Genomic DNA, 25192 nt, shown 5'->3' with positions numbered 1-25192 from the left:
AGTGCGGTCTTCATTATTAAATGGCAGCTGCCGGCTAATTGGCCACGTGGTTCTTCACCGCAGCATGACCACTCCGTGTGGCTATACACTAAGGCAGAGTGGCCTGGGTATACCGGATTTATAGTGATTCATGATAAATTAATTCATAGTAATAACATAGTGTAAAATTAAATTAAATTAAATCATATTTCTGATCCATTTGATTGTGACAAGCCAGCCATCTTCATCTTGACTGAAGATCTAGCATGAAATCTCGCTCGGCCTATGATGATGTTAGCCAGTGTGGTGACGTCATACGTCACAGCGCATGGGATTTCATGCGATTTCTTCAATCAAGATGGAGGCGGCTGGCTCGTCTCAATCAAATGGATAAGATCATTATGATTTTTATTTTTATTTTTACCAGCATTCAGGGAAAATTGATATGCTACTATGAAAAACAAGGAAATTCGGCTTTGTAGTGAATAGAATTTTTTCTGAAATACAACACTGTTAGCGATGTTCAAACATTTTTGTGCTTTAGACTTATTTTGGTCAGGTGCAGTGTGACTCTATGGTGTTTATCCTCATTCACCACAGATATATCAATATTTTCTAGAACAATAGAATGTCAATATACTATTTGAATACTTTATATGTTTCATTAAAGCCCTATGAAAATTATCCTTCCAATACCCTTATTAATAAAATTGTTACTTTAGTGGAAAAACCACAGAGGGGAAAATTACCATTATAGGGGCCTCTTTGTAGTCATCTATGGTCAGCTCTTTTAAAGCACCTTTTATCGTTTAAAATTTTTTTTTGTCAGAAGCTATTTAGCCAAGCTTATACCATGTTTGTTAGAGCACATGATGACACTGAGATTCTTGTTTGAAGTGTTGAAAGCTTGATAGGGTTTTTACATAACGTGTTTTCAAATATTCTAGTTTTTACTTGGATTTCTTTGACAGTTTCAGTTCATCCTTATTCCCTTCTCTATTTTTCCATTGCATGCTGCTTTATATAACATTCTTCTTTGATTATTTTAAATATTTATCATTTCAGAGTTCTCATAGAATATGAGCATGATTTTGAATTCTAAATTATGCAAAACCTTTTAATTTCCTTTTAATGTCCCTTTATTAAATTTTAATTGATATGCTGTTGCTTTAGTGAAATGATTTGTATTTTTTTAAAGATTGAAGTAAATGAAATTAAAAGTAATTTGATTTGAATTTCTTACACTTTTGTGTATTTTTTACAGTTCTATACAATTATATTAAATAAACATTTTAAATTTAGATGCATAAAAATATCTGGCCTACACAATCAGAACAAACACTAATTCCCTTTTGTATATGCTCAGGTTAATAATGCCACAGCACGTGTTATGACAAATAAAAAGACATTGAATCCTTACACAAATGGTAAGTATCTACTAGGTTTATTTTTATATACATTTTATATACATTATTTATGTCTATAGATAACTGAAATATACTATTTTGTTAATTTGTTAATTGTTAATGCTTTTGCAACTTTATTATTAGCATGTGACAGTCTGTAAATTGATGTAATTTGTTGTAGTCATGTGCATTTTTGGGCCAATTCGGGACACTCATGGCGGGGCCCAGTGCAGTGACTCTACTCTAATACACCAGGCCCCACAATTGTTAAATACATTCAATCCGATCTATATCTAAATGTATACCGCACTGTTCGGTACTTACTGTAGTACCGTAAGTATAGCATTAAGACGGCACAGACCGGCAGCTCCCTCGGTCATGCGCCGCCTGCCCCCCCTGCCGCAGCTCCCTCCTCATGCGCCGCCTTCCCCACCTGCCTGTTCATTCATAAAGCTGGATAAACAGGCAGGCGGCACCTGAGGAGGGAGCTGCGGCAGGCAGGACAGACGGTGCATTACCGAGGGAGCTGCCGGTCTGCGCTGTCTTAATGCTATACTTACGGTACTACAGTAAGTACCAAACAGTGCGGTATACATTTAGATATAGATCGGATTGAATGTATTTAACAGTTGCGGGGCCCGGTGTATTAGAGTAGAGTCACTGCACCGGGCCCCGCCATGAGTGTCTCCATCTCCTCCCTCCACACTGATGCATCTGGTGAGGGATCTGTAGATGACAGCTATGGGGATCTGTGGATGACATAAGTGTCATCCACAGAGCCCCATCAGTGTCATCCACAGATCCCCCATCAGTGTCACCCACAGATCCCCCATCAGTGTCACCCACAGATCCCCCATCAGTGTCACCCACAGATCCCCCATCAGTGTCATCCACAGATCCCCCATCAGTGTCATCCACAGATCCCCCATCAGTGTCATCCACAGATCCCCCATCAGTGTCATCCACAGATTCCCCATCAGTGTCATCCACAGATCCCCCATCAGTGTCATCCACAGATCCCCCATCAGTATCATCCATAGATCCCCCCATAACAGTGCTTTATCCAAAGATCCCCCATAACAGTGTGTCATCCACAGATCCCTCATAACAGTGCGTCATCCTAAGATCCCCCATAACAGTGCGTCATCCACAGATCCCTCATAACAGTGCGGCATCCAGAGACCACCATTAGTTTAAAACCTACCAAAATCACACCTTTTGGTTCAAAATATTTTTTTCCTATTTTCCTCCTCAAAAACCTAGGTGCGTCTTATAAAGCGAAAAATACGGTAGTTAGGTAAAAGTGTCAAGCCATGCACTAGATGTATCTTCCAGCCTGAGCTACTGTTATAAATCTAGTGTATGTCTAGACAGCCTACATTTAGACCATCTAGAGCAGGGATGGGCAAACTGTGGCTCTCCAGCTGTTTTAAAAACTACAACTCCCGGTATGCCCAGTCTGCCTGCAGCTATCAGCCTATAGCAGGGCATGATGGGATTTGTAGTTTTTCAACAGCTAAAGAGCCGCAGTTTGCCCATCACTGATCTAGAGGATTAGTAAATATGCACCAATGTCTAAAAACAGAGGTTTTAAAACCCTGAAATATGCTGCCACTATAAAAATTTTGAACTTCATGAACAAAAACTTGTCAATGTGAAATATAGATTTGTGTTTTGTTTTTTTATCATTGATTATATTAGATTGTATTAATAAAATAATTTTAGAACAGTTTTTATTTTTAAAGTCCAATGCATTCAGGATAAGCATACCCTAGTCTCTTAGTATTTCCCCAAACTAATGTTATGTGCTGCCATGTTGAAATTCATTGACCATATATTGAATCATATTGATAGCGATTTTTACCCCTTAGTCACCACCAATACATCCTTTAACAGTGATCACTAAGGAGTCCTAGGCTGGGGCTGCCGCCTCTCCAAGGTGGCCTGGTCTAAGCGCTGCATGGGACCCCTGTCCGGTGGAGAGCAAGGGCTCAGATCTTATATTAGAGCCACGCTTCTGCTCTAACAGCCCATATTGGCACTGTTTAATCCCTTATAAGCGGTGACCGAGTTAGCAAACTCCCTTTGTCTTCCATTGGCATCCTACAAATGTGATTGCAAGGTGCCAATGTGTGTACAAGACTGCACCTTGAGTGTTTTCAAGCAGGATATGCCTCTGGTGCAGCCTGCGGGTTAATGTCAGTATACAGTCAGGTCCATAAATATTGGGACATCGACACAATTCTAACATTTTTGGCTCTATACACCACCATAATGGATTTGAAATTAAACAAACAAGATGTGCTTTAACTACAGACTGTCAGCTTTAATCTGAGGGTATTTACATGTAGGAGTGTAGGAATTACAACAGTTTGCATATGTGCCTTCCACTTGTTAAGGAACCAAAAGTAATGGGACAGAATAATAATAATCATAAATCAAACTTTCACTTTTTAATACTTGGTTGCAAATTTTTTGCAGTCAATTACAGCCTGAAGTCTGGAACACATAGACATCACCAGATGCTGGGTTTCATCCCTGGTGATGCTCTGCCAGGCCTCTACTGCAACTGTCTTCAGTTCCTGCTTGTTCTTCGGGCATTCTCCCTTAAGTTTTGTCTTAGCAAATGAAATGCATGCTCAATCGGATTCAGGTCAGGTGATTGACTTGGCCATTGCATTATATTCCACTTCTTTCCCTTAAAAAACTCTTTGGTTGCTTTTGCAATACTCTTTGGGTCATTGTCCATCTGCAATATGAAGCGCCGTCCAATGAGTTCTGAAGCATTTGGCTGAATATGAGCAGATAATATTGCCCGAAACACTTCAGAATTCATCCTGCTGCTTTTGTCAGCAGTCACATCATCAATAAATACAAGAGAACCAGTTCCATTGGCAGCCATACATGCCCACGCCATGACACTACCACCACCATGCTTCACTGATGAGGTGGTATGCTTAGGATCATGAGCAGTTCCTTTCCTTCTCCATACTCTTCTCTTCCCATCACTCTGGTACAAGTTGATCTTAGTCTCATCTGTCCATAGGATGTTGTTGCAGAACTGTAAAGGCTTTTTTAGATGTTGTTTGGCAAACTCTAATCTGGCCTTCCTGTTTTTGAGGCTCACCAATGGTTTACATCTTGTGGTGAACCTTCTGTATTCACTCTCCCTCCCAGAAAGAGTTAATAAAAGTTAATCGGAAAATTATGTGTTCCCCAAGCACTATGACACTATTTAAAAATATAACTTGTCCAGTAATAGCAAGCCCTCATATAGCTACAAAGATGGAAAGCTCTTGGAAGGCGACAATAAAAAAAGGAAGAAAAACGCTTGGTCAGTAAGGCCTAAATCAGGGGGTCACTAAGGCGTTAATAAAAAATAAAAAAAATCAAGTTAGAAATGAGTGAATAAATTCTTCAGAATTGAAATTCTTCTTATTTCTTTTTTGTTTCAGTAGAATCAGTACTTTTTCAGATTTGTTTGGGTAGAGATAAAGAGAGAGAACTGGCTTTGCTAGGTAACTCTCCTTTTGTTAAAAACACCTGCATATAAGTGTTGATTGAGCACCGTAGTGCTCAGGGGCTTGGGCCGAACACATTGGGATGTTCGGGTGCTCGACCGAGAACCCAAGTATAATGGAAGTCAATGGGAGAACCCGAGCATTAAACCAGGTACCCCCTGCTCTGAAGAGGGGATGGTGCCTAGTTCATAGGAAAATGTCAGAAATTGATGGAAACACCACCGAAATGGTTCGAAACAGCATGGGGAGAATGTCTAGATGCATCTTGGACTCCCAGTTCGCTGCTGGGAACGATTTTGTCCGATTTAGTACGCCACTTTTACAAACTAACAATAATACGCACAATACCGAAGATGAAAGCTATTTTAGAGGAAAAATTGTTAGGAAATATTCTTTCCTATATATTTACTTCTATATAAAGTGCTAGTTCAGCCAAAAATGTTGCTGATTTTCGGAACCGGGCCATGATTAAGAGGGGCTGCTGGTGGCATCTGTATTGCGCCGCTAGAGGTGAAATTCATGGACCATCTCAAGACGAACCACAGTGAAAGCATTTGCCAAGAATGTTTTTATTAATCAACAACGAAAGTCGGAGATTCAAAGATGATCCAACTGGTGATCCGGCGGCGTTATCCCCTTGACCCGCCGAGCAGCTTCTGGAAAACTAAAGTCTTTGGGTTCTGGGAGGATTATGGTTGCAAAGCTAAAACTTAAACTAATTGACGGAAGGGCACCACCAGGTGGTTAATTTGACTCAACACGGCAAACCTCACCCGGCACGGACACGGAAAGGATTGACAGATTGATAGCTCTTTCTCAATACTGTGGGCGATGGTGAATGGACGTTCTGAGTTGGTGGAGCGATTTGTCTGGTTAATTCAGATAACCAATGAGACTCCTACGTGCTAATTAGTTATGTGACCCCCGGTGGTGAGGATTGTGTTGACCAGACTCTTATGAGAGAGTGCCTGCTGCTTAGCTGACCATCGAAAAAATTATGGTTGAGGGCCTGCAGGTGAGCTGACCATTGCAAACATTATGGGCAAGGGTCTGCTGCCTGATCACACGTCCCCGTGACGTCGATGATCTATTTGGATGTCTGCCCTATCAACTTCAGATGTTCTTTTATGCGCTTAAAATGGTGACCACGGGAAAAGGGGAATCACTGTTCGATTCCGGAGAGGGAGCCTGAGAAACGGCTACCACATCCAAGGAAGGCAAGCGGGGGGCGTGCAAATTATCCACTCTCGACTGTCAGAAGAGGACACTGTCAATTGAAACATGTAATTTTATGTCACAAAAAAAAAATTTAAGCGCACAAGTTACACAGCAGATGTGGGCCTGGACAAGTCACTGTCAGATGCGGACACCGTCTAATGAAAAATGACATTTTATGTCATAGAAAATTTTTCGAAGCGCACACGTTACATAGCAGATGTGGGCCTGGTCAGGTCACTGTCAGAAGAGGACACCGTCAAGTGAAAAATGTAATTTTATCTCACAGAAACATTTTGAAGCGCACACGTTACACAGCAGATGTGGGCCTGGTAACTTCCGATGTTCTTTTATGCGCTTAAAATGGTGACCACGGGAAAAGGGCAATCACTGTTCGATTCCGGAGAGGGAGCCTGAGATACGGCTACCACATCCAAGGAAGGCAAGCGGGGGGCGCGCAAATTATCCACTCTCGACTGTCAGAAGAGGACACCGTCAATTATAACATGTAATTTTATGTCACAAATTTATTTTTTTATCGCACACGTTACACAGCAGATGTGGGCCTGGTAAAGTCACTGTCAGATGCGGACACCGTCTAATGAAAAATGACATTTCATGTCATGGAAATTTTTTTGAAGCGCACACATTACATAGCAGATGTTCACCTGGTCAGGTCACTGTCAGAAGAGGACACCGTCAAGTGAAAATTTTTATTTTATCTCACAGAAACATTTTGAAGTGCACACGTTACACAGCAGATGTGGGCCTGGTAAGTCACTGTCAGAAGCGGACACCGTCTATTGAAAAATACAATTTTATCTCACAGAAACATTTTGAAGCGCACACATTACATGGCAGATGTGAAAAAAGTGCAGTGGATGTCACAGATTTTTTAGGGATACGCACACTTTAAACAGGAGATATGGCACAGATAATTTAACTGTTCGCAGCAGACACTGTCTACGGAAAAACTGTACTGGATGTCAGTGATATTTTAGGGATGCGTACACTTTAAACAGGAGATGTGGCGAGGATAATATAACTGTCTGTTTCGGATACCGTCTACGGAAAAAGTGTACTGGATGTCACTGATATTTTAGGGATGCACACACTTTAAACAGGAGATATGGCCCGGATAATTTAACTGTCTGCCTCGGACACTGTCTATGGAAAAAGTATACTGGATGTCACTGATATTTTAGGGATGTACACACTTTAAACAGGAGATGTGGCGCGGATAATTTAACTGTCCACAGCGGACACTGCCTATGGAAACAGTGCACTAGATATCAATGATATTTTAGGGATGCGCAACAGGAGATGTGGAGCGGATAATTTAACTATCTGCTGCGGACACCGTCTACGGAAAAAGTGCACTTGATGTCACTGATATTTTAGGGATGCGCACACTTTAAACAGGAGATATATCCTGGATAATTTAACTGTCTGCTACGGACACCGTCTATGGAAAAAGTGTACTGGATGCTAATGATATTTTAGGGATGCGCACACTTTAAACAGGAGATGTGGCACGGATAATTTAACTTTCCATAGGTGACACCGTCTACGGAAAAACTGCACTGGATGTCACTGATATTTTATGGATGCGCACACTTTAAACAGTAGAGGGGCACGGATATTTAAACTGTCCGCCGCAGACACCATCTACGGAAAAAGTGTACTGGATGTCACTGATATTTTAGCGATGCGCACACTTTAAACAGGAGATATGGCACGTATAATTTAACTGTCCACAGCAGACACCGTCTATGGAAAAAGTGCACTTGATGTCAATGATATTTTAGGGATGTGCACACTTTAAACAGGAGATATGGCACGTATAATTTACTGTCCACAGCAGACACCGTCTATGGAAAAAGTGCACTTGATGTCAATGATATTTTAGGGATGTGCACACTTTAAACAGGAGTTGTGGTGCGGATAATTTAACTGTCCATAGGGGACACCATCTACAGAAAAAGTGCGCTGGATTTCACAGATATTTTAGGGATGCGCACACTTTACACAGGAGATGTAGCAGAGATATTTTATCTGTCCACAGTGGACACCGTCTAGGAAAAAGTGTACTGGATGTCACTGATATTTTAGGGATGCGCACACTTTAAACAGAAGATGTGGCGCGGATAATTTAACTGTCCGCAGGGGACACCATCTACGGAAAAAGTGGACTGGATGTCACTGTTATTTTAGGGATGCACACAATTTACACAGGATATGTGGAGAGGATAATTTAACTGTACACAGGGGACACTGTCTACGGATAAAGTGCACTGGATGTCCCTGATATTTTAGGGATGCGCACACTTTAAACAGGAGAAGTGGCATGGATAATTTACCTGTCTGCAGCGGCCTATTACACTGTATTTTGAGCAGGATGCGCTAAAAATATATATTGCTGCTGTCACACACAATAGTCCTTTTGGGTCTCTGAATAGTTTTTTGTATAAAAATCTTCCTATTACACTCCCTACACTGTCTGTCCCTTCCTATGCACAGCTTTCCCTAACACTGAGCAATTTAGTGCAGGTTGCACGCCAAACATATATTGCTGCTGTCACACACAATAGTCCTTACAAGGACTTTTGGGTCTGTGAAACTTTTTTTACAGAAAAATTATTCAATTACACTCCCTAGACTGTCTGTCCCTTCCTATGCTCAGCTCTTCCGGACTTTGAATGAGCCAAACATGCGTCATCGGGTGCTATATAGCACCCGATGACGTGTTCCGGACAGTAAATCACTGTAATTCCAGTACCCAACATGGCTACTGGCATTATAGGGAGGGCAGGACTTACCTGAACGTTTCTTGGCTGCTTAGCAGCCGCAAAACCTGCGGGGAGGAGTCTCAAGCATTGCGATTGAGCACATGCGGTACTTGGCCAAGTATCGCCATGTGCCGAGCATAGCGATGCTCGAGCCGAACTGGTATTCGGCCGAGCGTGATCGCTCAACACTATTGCATATGTTAAGAATCCACACCTGCATATTTTGTGTTTTTTTCTGCCATATGTGAATTCACCCTTAGCTTTTTGTTTTCTTTCAGGAAATAAAGTAATATATAGTGATATATTTTCCCTTGTAACCTAGAGGGGCATCTTAAACCATAGCTGCATATTTTTACTGCTGGGTTTTTCTCCCACATATGAAGGCACCCTTAGCTTCAAAGAAAGCAAATATACATATATATTTCCCACAAGCCCAGAGAAGCATTGCCTAGCCTGTAAGACTCCTCACTCCTTCTAGGCACTATAAGTTGAAATAGCACCCTCTAGATCCTGAACAAGGACCCTTATCTAGCTAAACTAGTTATCTCTGTTCTCCATGATAAAGGGCAATCACTCCTAAACAGCTGTCTGCAGATGAGATGCAAGATATGCTTCAAGGTCTATTTAAAAGGTTGGGCATTGACTATTCTGTTTGGAAGGAAAGCTAATTAATATATCTTTCTCCCAAAGAAGCACCTGGACTATAAGACTCTTCACACTTACTAGGCATACCTAAACAGAAAAAAAGTAATTTTAAGTATTTCATTTTTCCTTAACTCAAATGAAAGCTTTTTCTAAAGTGATAGCATTGCCTTCATTAACTATAATTGGTAAGCCAATATCAGTAATAGTATTCACATTTAAAATACAAAAATAATGTCAAATATCAGGAAAAGTTTAACACAAATGTTGGAATAGGACATTATTAAAACAGCATAAGCATTAGAAAAAAGCAGTGATTTCTCTAATGACCCGCCATTTGCAATGGCAAATGTCAAAGAATAATTGACATTTAATGCACGAAGACAAATATAGCCATTAACACCCACAACAAAGAACTTACCTCCACAAATGACAACATCAGCCTCCATGGTGGTTCTTTTAATAGGGCAGTGACATTAGCTCTTCTCACACATGATTAACCCACACATTTATGAGCCAGCACATATCTCTGACAAGATAAAGTAAATTTTAATTGGTGTTATTTTCATCATGATGAATTAAGTCTTTCCTGCATTGACTCCGAAAAAAGTTGGCTAATACAGCCATCAGAAAATGGAGTGGAAAGGAAATGAAATATGAAGGTACTTCTAAGCTGTGTGCATCGACCTGGAGCTGAGAAGAAATTTCATGGACAAATTGAAGACCCGTTAGTGAAACTTGAAATGTGATAAAGATCCTTAGACTTCTTGACAGAATTGTCTGAAGGATATGAGAATGATTAAAACCATTCATCTCTTTGGCAGGATTCAATCACATTGCTGCAAAGTTCTTAATTATAAAATATCACAAAAATATACAATGACTTGATTGAAATGTTGGCACAACTCAAGGTTTCTATTATGCTGAAAAGAATAGTGTCTTATCCATTTACTACCAATGCTGGGTAAAATATTATGTTACAGAAAGTCATTTTACATATAGCTAAGTGTATATTTTACATGAGCATTTCTAGCAGATTATTGAGGTGAGGTTTTGCAAAACTTTAACTTTTGTAAGTATGCATTTCTTTTTCAATAGTTGTATACAAGCAGTTATGAATTGGCCTAGTTATATAGCAGGTTGAACATCGCTTATTCTGTTGCTACCAATCTGTCTGACCCAAAAAGTTAATTCTAGACAATTTCAATGCCTTAGCCCATACCTTCTAAAATTAACTTTGAATAACTCATGTGCTATATGCCAATTGCAGCTCAAGTATCTGCTAGATATATTTACTCAGTTGGTTCAGATACTGTAAATAATGTGTATGATGCTTCAATATTATCCAATCTTTCACTTACATGCTTGAGCCAAGAACAAGCACATGCCGAGTGCATTTAACAATGTTGGGCCACCTAACCAGTTTTGTTTTGCCCATATACATGCCACCTAATAAATGATGAAAGTAAATCTGAACATGCAAATTGCACATATACAGAAAAAATATTACTCTGCCTACACAAGAATCAACACACTGCACTTTCACATTTTTGGCTCATTCATGCAAGTAAAAATGTTTGTGCAGCCCATGAATTACACTGAGGCATCATCTACTTCAATCAAAGAACCAGAGTTGGAGTGGCAGAGCAATGATTCAGCAAGACACTTTGTCTACCTGAAAATGCCCAGTAAACACTTAAGAGGTCATTTTGAATGTCACACAGGATTTTTTTTTTTAAGTTTATTTAGGGGCATAGTCAGTGCTCTAATTGACTGATCTAACTATATAACTTTAGAAAGATCTTTCCATTTTAAGGCAAAGTGGTAGCAATGCTTTCTAAGGATAAATCCTGTTGATAGAGTCCCACATTGGTAGACTACTCTTACTAGTAGGTTTCCATAATTTAGGCTTTATGTATGCCTAATGTATGCACCCTATAAAGTCACACGCTAAGTCCTTGCAGTTAAGCAGCAGTGGACATCCTGTGTTCTGCAATATGCTGCCTCCATACAGCAACATATCTCCTAGAGGCAGTGCTTCTAATAAAGAATAATACCATAAAATAGCATACATTTGAAGATAATAGTTTTAGTCTCACTTAGTTTCCATTAGAAAGAATCTCTTTATGTCTCCATGTGAAGTCAGAGGCACACAGACGTACAGTATTACTCATAGATTTCTACTGATGCCTTATTACAAACCGATACAACAAAGATGCATAACAGGGTCATGTCTAGGAGCCCTAACACTGATTTCAAGGTCTCTTCAATAAATCAGAGGGCAGGTCTGTTTGTTTCCAGACACCTTGATATATCCAAATCTGCTATAGTTGAAAAAAAAATATATATATATATGAACATCACCAATATTGAAAATTTGATTTCATTCACCCTTAAGTTACATTTTGAAAATTTTAGTTTGATTTAAAATGTTTGAAACATTAAAATAGCTAATACAAATGAAATCTATTTTATACATTGCTTATTACGCATTTAACATATCATTACAATTGTTTTATAGGATGGAAGTTAAACCCTGTTGTCGGTGCAGTTTACAGTCCTGAATTCTATGCAGGTACGTGTCAAATCAACTTAATTTTAAAATGTTTCAAATAAAATTGTAAATGGAGTGGATTCTGTTAAAACTGCTGATACACATTAACAGATAGAATAAGCAAAAATGAAATAGGGGTATTTGCTACACTGATTGTTTTGTTATCCATCATGTCTTATGAACTTCTTAAGGACCCGCGCGATATATATATACGGTGCTGGTGGACGTGACTTGAGGACCAGCGCCATACATGTACAACAAGCTGATCAGGTGGGTGCAGGAGCTGCGCCCGCCCAATCAGCAGCACAGGCCCCTGCTACATATGCCACCATCAGTGAAAACACAGATGCCGGTGTGTTAACCCCTTGTATGTACAGGTGCCCTCAGCTTCCCCATCAGGTTCCCGCGCTGCAGTGGAGGGGACCCGATGGCAGAGAAGGCAAACCCGATGCCTTATATAGGCATCAGGGCTTGCCTTCTATGGAAGCCTATGGGCTCCAGCCCTTAGCATTTTTCATAATAAAAAAATATAAAGTATTATATATATATAAAAATAAAACACATAAAATTGTAAAAAAAAAAGAAAAACTGAAATATTGTGTATTGCTGCGGATCTACATCTACCGGATCTACAAAAATATCACATGATCGACCACCTCACCTGAACGCCGTAGAAAAAAAAATCATAAAAACTGCTAAAACAAAAATTTTAATGGAAACGGAACGGATCCGTTTTGCAGCCCATAGACCTCTATTATTACGAAATGAATAACGGAATGCCACTAAAGGCGTTATGATCCGTGGTAATGCAATCCATAACTCAATTCTGCTTTTATTACCAAACAAAGCGTGAACAAATTTCAAAATATGAAATTTGCTCATCTCTAGTTATCACCACATAAAGTGACACATGTCAGATTTGCAAAAAATGGCTTGGTCCTTAAGGTGAAAAATGGCAGGGTGCTAAAGTAGTTAAATTCAAATTGTCTGATAAATTTTCTGAAAAAATGGCTGTGATGTCCCTATGGACCAATCAAAGCTTAGCCTTTATTGTTAAACTAACCTGGTTGGTTGCTATAGGCAAAATGGCCAAATTAACTATGGAGAATACAAAACAATTGTGTTGCAAATTGCACCAAAATTCTGGAATTCATGACATGCGCAAAAGCTAATATATTCAGTAGACTCTTTACACCTACCTCAGTGGTGTCTATGAATGGTTATGCAATTAAAGTTTATCTTAATGGTATCATTTCTACAACATGTTCATGGATTACCAAACCCCATTGAAATTAATAGGCCAATGGCAGAAATTTTTGCAACTATGAACATGTCCTATGGGTTCGGGAAAAGGTGCTGGCCACAGTGTACACATGTTGAGGGATTTTCAAATTCTTGTCAATGTCCACAATTTTTTTTGCAGGTATCCAGTAGCCATATGTCGGTCCATGCCTTTATTTATGCCAAAATTCTTACATCTGTGCCATTTCTTGATACTAAGCGCTGGTGTATATGTCTGACAGACAAGATGTGACAGAAAAAAGAGAAATGTGTCTGATATGTTTAGCAATTTTCAAAATAATTATCATGTCATAAGCATCATTCAGATATGCTTAGCTCTATGTTTGTCATATCTCTAAAGGCATATATGCATTCACGTATGTTATATGTTACAACAGTGTTGATAATTTAGCTTCAATGAAATCAAGCTAATTATGCCTTCTACAGCACATGGCAAATCACTGGATAGATTTGCTATCTGACATTTTGTAGTGTAAATCATGCTAAATATGTTTGAGGTCCCTCCCCTTTTGCTCTTTCGACTTTTTTACCAGTATGTTGAGCAAATGTAAAATCCCCAAAATATGCCACTTTTGTACTCCAGAAACTGGCTTACAACTTTGATAAATTCCAGTGTATATGTTTAATATAATCTAACAAAATCAGATTTCCTGAACTGAAAATTTCTGGACATCAAGCATAGGCAGCTTTTTTTCCTTCCCTTGTCTTAATATTGACTGAAAGCCTTGAGAGCACTGATCATTCTGTCAAATTCTGTATAATTTTTACATCTATGCTCCCAGACTGATTAATCTACACACAGACACAATACCGAGCAGTTTTGTTCTGGAAGCCAACATATAAAATGAATATTTGATGCATATAAAGTACTTTTCATTTTGTTCTTTATGTCTTAGGGCATAGTCCATGATTTGTCAAGTGTTCATAGGAGTCTATATGATGTTGGCGTGATGTAGTGGGACATTTCTAGATGACTATCAGTGTAACTTGATAAAGGCATTAAACCTGAATTGACCCCTTTTGGCAAAATAGAAGAAATTTGTAAAATGAAACTGTAGAGATCATATCATTTCTCGGGCAAGATCTATAATGCTGCTTAACATTTAAAGAAGAGTATTATGCATTTTCAAACCTTTAAAAATAGGCAAGCATGGATGATATCAATTTATGAGTGGTGAAATTATACAGCTCTTTCATTTTGTGTGATAAAGAATTATTAAATGCTTAACAATATCATACATTTTTTATTATCTTGTTCTATTTAACCCCTCATGACTGGAGAGCTTACAACCCTTGAAGCCAGAAAAATATCCAGCTTCTTACCAATTCTAACATTTCATAATTGTTCTATTGCTTAGTCTGCCCAGATATTTATAATTTTTTTTAATGAATGCTGTTTTTCTTGATACCATATTGGAAATAATATATAAAAATTTATTACCATTAGGTCTCATATACATAACCTATTTAGGATTTGTATCACAGATACTCAATACGATGAAAATGCTGAAAGACCATACTTAGGGTCCATTCACACGTCCGTAAGTGTTTTGCGGATCTGCAAATTGCAGATCCGCAAAACACGGACACCACAATCCGCAATTTTAGGACCGCATATCACAAACACTATAATAGAAAATGCCTTTTCTGGTCCGCAATTGCGGAAAAGAATAGGACATGTTCTATTTTTTTCAGGAACGGAATTGCGGATCCCAAAAAAACAGATCCCGAAAAAACGGATGCGGATCCCAAAAATTCGGATCCTGAAAATGCGGACCCAAATTACGGACGTGTGAATGGACCCTTAATCTGCATAAACAATGAGGAGCGTTCTCTGGTGGATGTTATATATATTTTCACATAGTAATCCTGTTTTTAGTACTTGGCCTGAAATATAGCATTTTAATGTGTATTTTAATCTTTGTTGAGCTTTCTGAACATGTAAAGGCTTCTTTTATGAGAAATACTTAAAAGGGTATTCCCATCTCTAACATTGATGGCATATCTCATGCCATCAATGTCAGATAGGTGTGGTTCCACCTCTATGACCTACTTCTATTTGCAATACATTTTTAACCCCCTAAAGTTAATGGGGAACAGTCATGCAAGCAAAGCCACCCTCCATTATAGAGGTTAAAAAATTAGAAAAGAGCTGTCTCAGTTATTTCTGGCAGTCCTATAACAGTGTATGGACAGGTGGCTGTGCATGTGTGGTGTGAATTTCAATCACTCCTATGAGACTTCTGAAAATAGCTAAGCACATGCAAGGTATGCTCTCATTCACTTCGGGGCCCCATTCTGAAGATAGGTGCTGGTCCCACCTTTGGGACCCTTTTACTATCTGACATTGATAGCATATCCTAGTTATATGCCATCAATGTCTTTGATGAGAATACTAGTGTTGAGCGAGCATGTTTGACCGAATACCAGTTCGGCTCGAGCATCGCTATGCTTGGCACATGGCGGTACTCAGCCTAGTACCCCATCTGCTCCAGCGCAATGCTCAAGGTTCCTTCCCACACGTTTTGCGGCTGCTAAGCAGCCAATAAACGTGCAGGTAAGTACTGCCCTCGCTGTAATGCCAGTAGCCATGTTGGGTACAGACATTACAGTGATTGGCTGGGTTGAACTCTTCATCGGGTGCTATATAGCACCCGATGACGCGTGTTCGGCTCATTCGAAGTCAGGGAGAGCTGAGCATAAGAAGGGACAGACAGTGTAGGGAGTGTAATTGAATATTATTTCTGTACAAAAACGTTTCACAGACCCAAAAGTCCTTGTAAGGACTATTGTGTGTGACAGCAGCAATATATGTTTGTAGCGCAACCTGCGCTAAATTGCTCAGTGTTAGAGAAGGCTGTGCATAGGAAGGGACAGACAATGAAGGGAGTGTAATAGAAAGATTTTTATACAAAAAACTTTTCAGAGACCCAAAAGTCCTTTTCATCCTGCGCAAAATACTGTGTAATAGGCCGCTGCGGACAGTTATCCAGTGACATCCAGCGCACTTTTTCTGTAGACGGTGTCCGCTGCAGACATTAAAATTATCCGCGCCACATCTCCTGTTTAAAGTCTGCATATCCCTAAAATATCAGTGACATCCAGTACACTTTTTCCATAGAGGGTGTCCTCTGCGGACAGTTAAATTATTAGTGCCACATCTCCTGTTTAAAGTGTGCACATACATCCCTAAAATATTATTGACATCCAGTTCAATTTTTCCGTAGACTGTGTCCGCTGTGGACAGATAAATTATCCGTGCCACAATCTCCTGTTTAAAGTGTGCACATCCCTAAAATATCAGTGACATGCAGTGCACTTTTTCGATAGATGGTGTCCACTTCTAACAGTGACCTGACCAAGCCCACAACTGCTATGTAACGTATGCGCTTCTAAAAATTTTCTAAAACATAAAATTACATTTTTTAATAGACGGTGCCTGCTTCTTACAGTGACCTGACAAGGCCCACATCTGCTCTATAACATGTGAGCTTAAAAAAATTTCTGTGACATCAAATTTTATTTTTCAATAGACGGTGTCCTCTTTTGACAGTGACCTGTCCAGGCCCACATCTGCTGTGTAACGTGTGCGCTTCTAAAATTTTTCGGTGACATAAAATTTTATTTTTCAATAGACGGTGTCCTCTCTGACAGTTGGAAGAGGGTAATTTGCATGCGCCCCGCTTATATTCCTTGGATGTGGTAGCCTTTTCTCAGGTTCCCCCTCTGGAATCGAAAACTGATTCCCCTTTACCCGTGGTCACCATTTTAGGTGCATAAAAGAACATCTAAAGTTGATAGGGCAGACATCCAAATAGATCATCGACGTCACGGGGATGTTTGATCAGGCAAAATTTATCTAGAGTCAACAAAGCAGTAGAAGGCCCTCGCCCATAATGTTTGCGATGGTCAGCTCACCTGTAGGCCCTCAACCATAATTTTTTCAATGGTCATCTAAGCAGCAGGCACTCTCCCATAAGAGTCTGGTCAACACAATCCTCACCGCCGGGGGTCACGTAACTAATTAGCACGGAGGAGTCTTGTTGGTTATCGGAATTAACCAGACAAATCGCTCCACCAACTCAGAACGTCCATGCACCATCACCCACAGAATTGAGAAAGAGCTATCAATCTGTCAATCTTTTCCGTGTCCGGGCCGGGTGAGGTTTGTCGTGTTGAGTCAAATTAAGCCGCAGACTCCACTCCTGGTGGTGCCCTTCCTTGAATTAGTTTACTTTTTAGCTTTGCAATCATACTTCCCCCGGAACCCAAAGACTTTAGTTTCCTGGAAGCTGCTTGGCGGGTCATCGGAATAACACCGCCGGATCACATGTCGGATTGTCTTTGAACCTCCGACTTTTGTTGTTGATGGCAAATGCTTTCACTGTGGGTCGTCTTGCGCTGGTCCACAAATTTCAGCTCTAGCGGCGCAATACGGATGCCACCGGCCATCCCTCTTAATCATGGCCCTAGTTCCAAAAATCAACTCAATTTTTGGCTGAACTTGCACTTTATATACAAGTAAATTATATAGGAAAGAATGTTTCCTAACAATTTTTCCTCTGAAATCGATTTTATCTTCGGTTTTGTGCGTATTATTGTCAGTCTGTAAAAGTGGCTTACTAATCGGACAAAATTGTTTTCCAGCAGTGACCTCGGAGTCCAAGATGCATCCAGACATCCTCCCCATGCTGTTCCCGAACCATTTTAGTGGTGTTTCCATCAATTTCTGACATTTTCCTATGAACTATGCACCCTCTCTTTTTCAGAGCAGGGGGTACCTGGTTTAATGCTTGGGTTCTCCTATTGACTTTCATTATACTCTGGTGCTCGGTCGAGCACCCAAACATAACAAAGTGTTCAGCCCGAGCCACAGAGCCCCTAAGCACTATGATACTCAATCCACACTAGAGAATACCCCTTTAAGGAGTTTGTCCATCCACTTTGTTGAGAGCTGTGTAAAATAATAACTTAAGCCATATTATCCTATGCATTACATTGAGACCTGTCTCATCCAGTAATTGGCTAAACAGTTATTTCCTGAATGTTGAGAGGGACCAGTAGAAAGAAATAAAGACACAGAGAATGGGAAGCTTCAAAGGATTGTTAAGGTAAGTATGGATTATTTTACAAAGTTTGTAGCTTTAAAAACAAAAAACTAATATATTTTGATCAGTCAACACCTTTATTCACTGTATAAAGTTAAGCAACATTCTCTCATGCTTAAACTAATTTGCAAATGTTAGTTTTAAATCCATCATTGCAGTTCTTAAAACCAATTGCTTCCCAATTCAAGCAAATGAGAACTTAAGTTTCAGAACTCTTTAGAAATCTCTTTGTCTTAATGAAAAATAACTCTGTGCTCCAATCTCATAATTATAGATTTTTTTATTTCAATTTTATTCAGAATTAACAACCTAACTTTTAATTGTCTTCTCATTGAGGGCAGAGGGAGTTCACATATTTGGTAAATTACAATCAATATTTTCAATCTTTGCTTAAGTAATTTTCCTAATTTAGCACATATTTCCTAACATTTATTTTGTCTTTTAATTATCAAATGGCAGGTTATAGATTTTTTTTTTTTAAAGCCACTTGAATTCCCAAGTGCATTTTACAGCTAGCACAAGGGAGACATTTGTACCTTTCTAATGGGAACCTTTAATTACCATTATAACAGTATTCATTTAAAATTATGAATCATGTTTTATTGTCCTTAACAGAACTTGAAGAATGCACTACAGTTTTATATATAAAATCTCTCTACATGAATATGACACATTATTTTATATATTAGCACTGTTATTAGAAATACTACTATCATAGCATCATTAAAATAGGATAGGGAAAAATAAATTGGTCACTTTAGTTTATGTTGTATCCTTTAATTTATATACACCTTCTATTTTCATAATCCTTAAAACAGAACACTTGACAGACCCTTGACCAAAGTCCCAATTTGTCCTGCATTTATTGCACTAATTTCTAGGGCATAAAAATGTAACATGTGACCAAAAAGCAGCACCACAGGAACACAAAACATTTATTAAAACATCATTAAAAACTGATACATTGGGTTGTGTGTTGTGCTTACTTGAAGTGGAGTGCATGACTTATGTCTTTGATGTTCTTTGAATCTCTGAGTAAGGCATCTTTCCTTAGATTTGGAACACTATATTAGTTTTTCTCTAAATGTTCCTTTAGTCTGAAAAGAGTCCAAAACAGAGCCACGTCTATCAGTAAGTCAACAAGAGGAGCTCCACTCTCCTCTGAGTCACAGCAGCTCAATTATGCAGAATTCAAAGGTAAAATTTATACTGATGTTTAGTGAGTCATTATGTCTTATAGCTCATATACCCACAACTCATAGATGAAACACCTTTATATCTTTTTATTTCATACAAAATCACTAGTTACATGGATAGATTCAAATTTGTGAAGGACACCAAGCCCAACTTATTCTTGACAATATAATAATAGCAAAGACAGGTGCACTCTGCGGACTTACTAAACCCTCAAACTGATGTTAAAATTGGGAGATTAGCCAACATATCCTACTGTGGAGGACATGTCTGAGCCTGGCTGATATGGCCCAGGCCTCGCAGGTGCACCTAAATGTAGCCTGTGGATGGAAAACAGGTACATTTAAATTGGAGTTTATACACCTCCAGGCATCTCTATATGCAAACAAACTGAAAAAAAAAATGGCATGGTGTTAAACAGGCAGGAAGTGCTCAAACCCATATGCAGTTGTGCATATATATACAGGGGAGCAAATCCTGCACTTGTGGCCCGATGATAATGGCGATCCCGAGCAAAAATGCATACAGTGGAGGATGCCTGCAGCCTACCACAAGTACCACAATAGACATCCTACACAAGATAGCAATTATGTGGATGTGATAACCAATATAACAATATAATTGCAAAGACAGGTGCACTCTGCGCACTTACTAAACCCTCAAACTGATGTTAAAATTGAGAGATTAGCCAACATATCCTACTGTGGAGGACATGTCTGAGCCGAGCACCGCATCAAGGTTTCTCAAGTAGCTCGGGTCCTAACACTCACCTACCTGAGCCGTATGGGCAATACCAGGGGCCAGTGGGCGAATTACAGGAGCATGAGGTCCGACTCACAGACAACTCACCAGTTACATCCAGCATGTAGCCATGCTTGCAATGGGATGAGGGAGGAGTCTGCGAGTCCCACTCAAGACTGGCTGATATGGCCCAGGCCTCGCAGGTGCACCTAAATGTAGCCTGTGTATGGAAAACAGGCACATTTAAATTGGAGTTTATACACCTTTGGGAATCGCCATTAGCAAGTGAAGGATTTGCTCCCCTGTATATATATATGCACAACTGCATATAGGTTTGAGCACTTCCTGTTTAACACCACAACATTTTTTTTCAGTTTGCCAACTTATTCTTGGCCTCCTCCCCTGCCAAGAGGGGGTCGGAGGCCAAGAAGATGATGAGCTTGGCATCCTTCACAAATTGTAATATTCCTTTAGTAGCATTAAAAGACTTCTATCACTAACAACACATACACTATCACATAGAACAGGGCATAAGAGTCTGATCCCTAGGGGTCTGACTACTGGGATTCTCATAATCATTAAAATGGAGGTCCCAGCTGGAGAATAGCAGCAATCATATGTTTATAGACTGTCTTATGCAAGTAATAAGTGGTGTTAGTGTGGAAAACCATTTAATTTGTGCTATCTCCGTATTTAAACATACATGTGTATGCAGAGAGGTTGTTCCTCCCTGGGGTCCATTTTTGAAGATGCCTCGGTGTGACCGGATCCATGATGGGGATCATCATACTTACCTGATCTCTGCCACTGTACTCCAGCTACATCACTAACCCTCGAGCGCTGCTGATCTTGAGTCTTCCCACAACAACATCCAGTTTGAATAGGTTCATGTGGCCACTGCACCCAATGACTGGCTTCAGCGGTGATGAATCACCTATGTATCAGGGTCACATGACACTTGGGTGAAACCTTGCTGCTGCGGCCATTCATTGGCTGCAGCCACTATGTATCCCATGGCAAACAAGATATTGACACAAAGAGACACAACACCTTTGAAACTCAAGGGAGAGTGATAGAACTTGAGCATAGCAGTAGAGTTGATCGCAAATTTTCTAATCGCAAATTTTTATCACGGATATTTGCACTTCGAGAATTCACAAAGATGTAGAATATAGTGCTATATATTCGTAATAGCAAATATTCTCACTTTTTACTTGTGGGCCAATGAGAAGGCTGCAATATATTTGTCAGAGCTTAGCAACATCCCTAGCAACCAATAGGAAAGTTGCCTACTCCTTTACTATATAAGAAACTCCCCAGCATCCATTTTCTGCAGTTTTTTTGTCGTTCTGAGAGAGAGCAGTGACATTGCTGTGCTCTGTGCTTTCATCTGGATCCTATTCCTTATTCAATTAAATTAGATAGTTAGCTCATATATATATATAATACAAATAGTTAGTGGGAGTCAGTGTAGGTTCAATCAAGAAAATAATGACTGGAGATCACAAATTTTAGAATTTCACGAATTTCACAAATTTATCACGAATATTAGGCAAAAAATTTGTGAAATATTGCAAAAATGAATATTGCACATGTTGCTCAACACTACATAGCAGTAGCGATCAGGTAAGTATGATTTCTACTGCAGGTCCGTCCACATGCCTCCACGGACCCCCAGGAATGAACAAATCCATTAAGGTCTATGAATGCTACACAATGAAGAAATCAATATACATTGTGTTCATAGAGGCTGAATGAATATGTTTGTATAACGAATATTTAGTACTAATATTAACCTATTACATTTAATAAATTTAGCATTTTGTTACCTAAACACTACCTATAAAATTATAAACCTAACATTAACACAATGATCTGCCTTGTGACTCAGTAACTCTTCTATTATATATGTTTGCTACATATTTTTTACATTTATCAAAATAGCTTACTGCAGAGGAATGAACTGATACAAACACCAGACATTAAAAGAGATCTATAATTGTACCATAAAGGCGCTGAGCATATATATTTATGTATGGATCTTTAGTCCACATGAATAATAAGTGAATTAGCATACGTGAATTAGCCATGAACCCTGATCCCTTACAACTTTATACATGACAAAATTAGGCTACTACAGTGTAGACAGAAAAAACAGAGCAGAGTGTGGGTTGTGGTTATGTAGTTAGGTCTCATGATGTCACAACCCAATTTGCAGACTAGTAATGCATCCATTTCTTAGCTTAAAAGGTTGTTCAAGCTATTTTTTTTAAATAAAAAGGCAGTTTCAAACAAAATAATAAAAAAATATATACTCAACATCTCAAACCCCTCTGAGACTGCTGCTGCTCTTATCCTTTCCAGTGCTGTAGCCATGATGTCAGTTTTGGCTACAACCATGATGTGCCCATATACAACATGTGATAGCCTTAACCAATTATTGTAGGGTCATGTATGGATACTCTGCAGTCAGATAAACAAGACTCTGGCAGGGAGTATGGAGCAGCAGCACTGAAATGGATTGGATGGTGTGTAAAAATTTTCATTATTCTAACAGCAACCCTTTTTTATTAACTCAGACAACCGCTTTAAACATTGGTTATGGCTTTTTTCGCTAAGGTCTTTACTGGGCAGATCTTTACATATGTGTCATCTTCAGTCCTAAAAAAATTTGGCTTTGCTTTTTTTAATTATTAATAGTGTTAAGTGCAACTGTCATTACACTGGTTTTTTACAAAGAAATGAGCTTTGCGACAAAGTAATTCGTCACAAAGCTAATTTTTCTATAAAATTTGGCGAAGCAGCCAAATCGAATTTTAGAGAACTTCGCTCAACACTAAATATTATAGTTATCTCCTTTGTTATAGATTCTTAAGCTGCATTTACACAAGCCAATAATTGTCCAGATCATCATGAAAGACCGTTCCCGAAAATCTACCCATTTAAATGTGCTGCTGATCATCTGATGAATGAGCGAAATGCTCGTTCATCGGGTGATCTTGTCGTTCATGCAGGCACCACTGATCATAGTTTCTGGGCAACAGATCATATGATCTAAACAGAGATCTTTTGTTCAGAAACTATGAATCTGTATGAGGGTGAGGGATCAAAATAGTGATCCCTCGTTCTCTTACAGTGAAGGGGATCACTGCATATAAATGCAGAGGTCTCCTTAACTGAATGAGCAGCCGACTGTCAGGAAGGAAAGCTTCCTTCCAGACAATCGGCTGCCGAGTTGTCCCATCTAAATCCACCTTTACTCTCCTATTTTATATTTATCTGTACTATTTTATATTTATCTGCAACATATGAGTTTCAGTGACAAACTTAGATCCAATCAGGAACTTGCCAAGTTGTTTTTGCTATGGTTCAGTGGCTGAAGTTTGCGAGAAGGAGAAAGACTACTTGAAATCAGCATCCTTAATTTTAAAGGAGTCAAAGTTGGGTAAAAAACAAATGGCAAAGGGGGAAAGGGATATAATAAAACAGTAAAAAAAAATATTTACCCATTTATTTCCCTCCCATTCTAGCTCTGCTATTCCTGTCCCCCACCAGTCTCTTGTCATTTGTCTTCAATGGAAAGCCTGTACCCCTACATAACCACTATAATTAATAATTGAGGTTAAAGGAGCATCCTAAAGCTCTTATTGATATGATCTGGCTGCCTGTGTAATACACTGACAAGTGTGATCCTGCAAAAAAGAAATGCCGAGCTCGTAGTTTCCTAATAGGGTATTTGAAATGGTGATGATACGAATAATAAGATGGAAATTATATGGGATAATGGTCGTTTAATGAACTGTAGAAATTCAGCAGTCACCTAATCCATTTTTCAAGCCATGATCAATATCAGAATGTCCATAGAAGCAATAGTTGAAAAAGACAAATGACCTTCAAGATCACCATTTTAGATCTAGATTTCGGTTGAAAGAATGGCAAAGCAACAAATTGTATACAATTATAATTTGAGGCCATGGAAGGCTCACTGGATTTTATGTTCACCAGAGGTTGAGCTGTTGATGGTTGGTAAACAATACTATGCAAGCAATAAGAGTAATTATAAAGTATTTCTCCTGATTAATCAGGCCAATCTCCTTGGCTTATACTGAGATTTGAGAATTGTTAATCACTGTAAACATGCAAAACCTTTTTTTTTTTTCAGAAGTCATTTTTCCAAAGTTGGCTTTTGTTTTAATGAGAAACTCTCTTTTACTGGTTATGTAAATGATGAAAAAATGGCCACTTTGGAAATAAAAATGATATATCTACAGGGAAAGTGTTGATTTAAAGCACCTTTAATCTTCATAAATAAGTAAGAAAACAGAAGGTTACACAAAGCTGTCAAGATAGGACTGATAAATGGCAAATTCACCTGTTCCTCAATTGCCAGTGAAGACACATGCTGCAAGGCTTAACCACATTGTATATCATATCTGCCAACTCATTTCTGTGATTAAATATTCCGTCAGTGAGAGCTGTAAGGCGGTAAAGCTTAACAAGATTCATAAGATGCGCCACTTGAATACACATAACTCACTTCCATGGATGGAGAGCACCCCGCATGCAAAAGAAAATTAGAATTGTGTTAAATTACTTCAGAAGACAAGATCAGAAAAGATAGCAAGGAAAGATCCCCTAATGCAATGCAAATCTAAGATATGGTTATGTCCTGACAACTTGAAGCAGATAATTAAAGTCAAAACTAAAGAAACACATTGTAAATCAAATTCTAAACCTTTTA

The 25192-nt window shown here is 39.0% G+C and overlaps 1 protein-coding gene across 5 annotated transcripts in view; it reads left to right on the top strand.

Moving 5' to 3' along the window:
- Positions 1-25192, top strand: part of RBFOX1 (RNA binding fox-1 homolog 1) — a 363548-nt gene that overhangs the window by 138989 nt on the left and 199367 nt on the right. For all 5 annotated transcript variants that reach the window (XM_040440370.1, XM_040440372.1, XM_040440369.1 and 2 more), the window contains exons 6-7: positions 1346-1406; positions 12074-12127. In XM_040440370.1, coding sequence (XP_040296304.1) covers positions 1346-1406; positions 12074-12127 — 115 coding nt within the window. The remainder of the gene's footprint in view (positions 1-1345; positions 1407-12073; positions 12128-25192) is intronic.

The sequence above is a fragment of the Bufo bufo genome, chromosome 7 (genome assembly GCF_905171765.1).
Source record: "Bufo bufo chromosome 7, aBufBuf1.1, whole genome shotgun sequence".
NCBI classification, from domain to species: domain Eukaryota; kingdom Metazoa; phylum Chordata; class Amphibia; order Anura; family Bufonidae; genus Bufo; species Bufo bufo.
The sequence above is the reverse complement of the archived record's forward strand: the minus strand, read 5'-3'. Positions and strand labels throughout refer to the sequence as shown.